The sequence below is a fragment of the Sprattus sprattus genome (assembly GCF_963457725.1).
Source record: "Sprattus sprattus genome assembly, chromosome: 7".
Taxonomy (NCBI): Eukaryota; Metazoa; Chordata; class Actinopteri; order Clupeiformes; family Clupeidae; genus Sprattus; species Sprattus sprattus.
Window position 1 is genome coordinate 13,424,511 of NC_137926.1, and position 2,798 is coordinate 13,427,308.

Below are 2,798 nucleotides of genomic sequence, written 5' to 3' on the forward strand. Positions count from 1 at the left end.
TATGGCAAACAAAATCACAGTTAATAGTTATAGGAATTACACCATACATTTAGCTTTCAAAACCCATTTGAAATTCAGAATTATTTGATAGCTAAAATGACAGGCATATACACTTTACCTATAAACTGTGAAAAGCATATTGTAAGACAGGGAAAGACATACAGTGACAAGAGAACAGTCCAAAATGCTCTCCAAAATGTTTCTGTGGATTAAGCTGCTCAATAAATTTGACCAGGAACAGTTTTCCCATGTCAGACTCAACCGAGATGGAGGACTTTTTCGGGACAAGTGAGAGACAGATAGGAGCAAAGTGGAAAGCCCATCGAGTACAAACGTGGGTTGCGCGCTCCAAGGAGCACAGAAGAGGAGAGCGCGTGGCTGCGCGCTTCCAGGCAAGGCGCAACAGAACCCCCGAAACTGCACCTGCGCTGGCTTGGTGTGGCTCTCTTGGATAATATGTTGTCTATGCTGAAACCGTTTGATTTGTCTGTAGTTTTGTTGGGATTGCATGAGGGAACAGACAGCTTGGATTCTGTTTCGGAAATAAGTGTGCTCGACTGTTTCTTACCGTCGGTCCCAAAGGGGCTCCTGCTTTCCATCTCGCCTGTGAGGGCGGTTGGAGTGACAAGCCTGGCTGCGTCTTTCCATGATGTACTTGCATCTGAAACAGGTTTACTGCGCGGATTCGCTACCACTGGGTACCAGTCCTGCGAGGATGCTGCTGGGTGATATTGACTGTGTCCACTGAAATCGGGGCAACTAACAGATGCGTTCTGTTGAATGTGAGCCCTATTAAACTCAGTAAGGACGGGCTTCATGTCCTCGGCGGACTGCTGGCGACTACCCTGCGGCTGATTTTTCTGTTCTTTTCCAGAGTCTCTGAATGTCCTCTCTCCCTGAGGTGAATCCTCACGCACCGCGTGAGTACAAATGTTCGTTTTAGGACCACAGTGCTGCTGAGAGACCGGGGCTTTACTCCTCTTATGGCTCGTTTTAGCGTCCCCGGCGTCTTGACCTTTGGTCTTTCTCTTTCTCCGCCTGTAGTTCCCATTTTCGAACATGTCAAGGCACTTCGTATCCAGGGTCCAGTAACTGCCTTTCCCTGGTCGCCCCTTCTCTCTCGGAACTTTGATAAAGCATTCGTTCAGCGAAAGGTTGTGTCGGATCGAGTTTTGCCAGCCCTGCTTGTTGTCATGGTAAAAAGGAAAGCGTTCCATGATGTACTGGTAGATGCCGCTGAGCGTGGCACGCTTCTCTGGCGCGTTCTTGATAGCCATCGCAATAAGGGCTATATAACTGTAGGGAGGTTTCTGTGGAGGCTCCTGTCGAGGAGAAGCAAACCCCAAAGTTGGAATGAGACCCCCACCCTCACTTCCATACACATAAATCAGGGATGAATTGGAGAGAGAGAGAGCCGAAGGAGGCACACCAAGTTGGGGCACTCGACTGTGGTATAAGCTCATCACTACAGAGTCTCGCTTCTTCCAGCTGCGACTCCGGAGGAAAGAAAACCCGCATCAAGAGCTGCTCCTGCAAAGACTGCGAGACTCCTGCGCGTTCCGTGCTCATGAGTATAAAATGTTCAATAATTGTTGTAGGTTTGCTGTTTTATGTTGACATAGCTCTGGAAAATAAATTGTCTATGATAAACACTCGCCGTGTTCCCAGCCCACCCACATTAATTAAAATTTCATTGCCGAAAGCCCCGGCTCTCTACCCGCGTGTCCCTAGCGTACCAGCCAATGGTGTGCAGGGTTATTCCCTCATTTGTTTATAGAATTAGTCTGTTGATAAGTCTGCCCACCCAAGTTGAATCAAGCTGTGTTTATTTGGAAAAATTTCCGGGCACCCAATACATAAACGCACTGATCTGATGTTTGAAATATCACGTCCACCCTTGACGCTGAAAGTTGCTCGCACAGAGAGAACAAGCAAACACGACAGAGCTCTCACTGGGAGATGCTGTGGGTTACTTAAAAAGAAAACAAAGTATGCGAAGGGAAAATAACTTAAACAATTTCACTCTATTCAAGTTGTCAGTGTCTCATCCGTCACAGCGCAATTTAAAAAAAAATATGTATAGTAAATTTAGGCTATAATTAAGCTTTGAAAATGTTTCTAGGGTTTCTTTAATACTGACTTTATCTCTGTTGTCCTTTGTCTATCCGCAGTCATTTGGGAAGAAACCAACCGGTGCAGACGTGTGTTCAATGGCCCCATATTGTCTAGCGCCTCCACAAACGCGTGCAGTTAAAATTCAACAGTTTTAGAAGTTTTATCAACAATGCTGTCCAAGAGCAGTTATTTCCATAAAAGGGGGATTTGGTGGGACGTTAGGGTAAACGACATTATTTGTAGATACGTACATGATGCTTTATATTATGTATTTTCCTGTTTAGAAGACAGAGGGGGATTATAACAACTTTACAAGTGCACACAGCTGGCCTGTGCTTACATTACCAGTTAGGCGGTTTCGGTGAATAAACTCTGCATCTTTCCCGGAGTTTGAGTGTTTTTTTTTTTTTTTTTTTTTTAACCATTCATGGGCGATGATTCATAAAGAGCAAAGCTCTAAATTGACAGTAGTTTGCCCAATATGTGCAAGGGAGTTAATTTTAGGCTTTAAAATATAAACTCTCTACATGTGTATTTGCTGTGGGATTAGGTAGCAAACGGTTAAGGCCGAATCTTGGTCGAGTCTATGCAAGTCTCTTGGACCAAGTATTGACAGATGTGAATTTATGCAGTTTCTCCATGAAAATGTGCCGTTTTTAAATGGTAATTGCATCTTAAATTAC

The 2,798-nt window shown here is 44.7% G+C and overlaps 1 protein-coding gene across 1 annotated transcript; it reads right to left on the minus strand.

Annotated features, from left to right (window-relative positions):
• Positions 1-257: 257 nt before the first annotated feature.
• foxl1 (forkhead box L1) lies at positions 258-1,463 on the minus strand (the record flags this gene model as incomplete). Its single annotated transcript, XM_080842143.1, has 1 exon — positions 258-1,463. One exon carries the CDS (start codon positions 1,461-1,463, stop codon positions 258-260), a length of 1,206 nt encoding a protein of 401 aa, XP_080698269.1.
• Between the last annotated feature and the right edge of the window lie 1,335 nt (positions 1,464-2,798).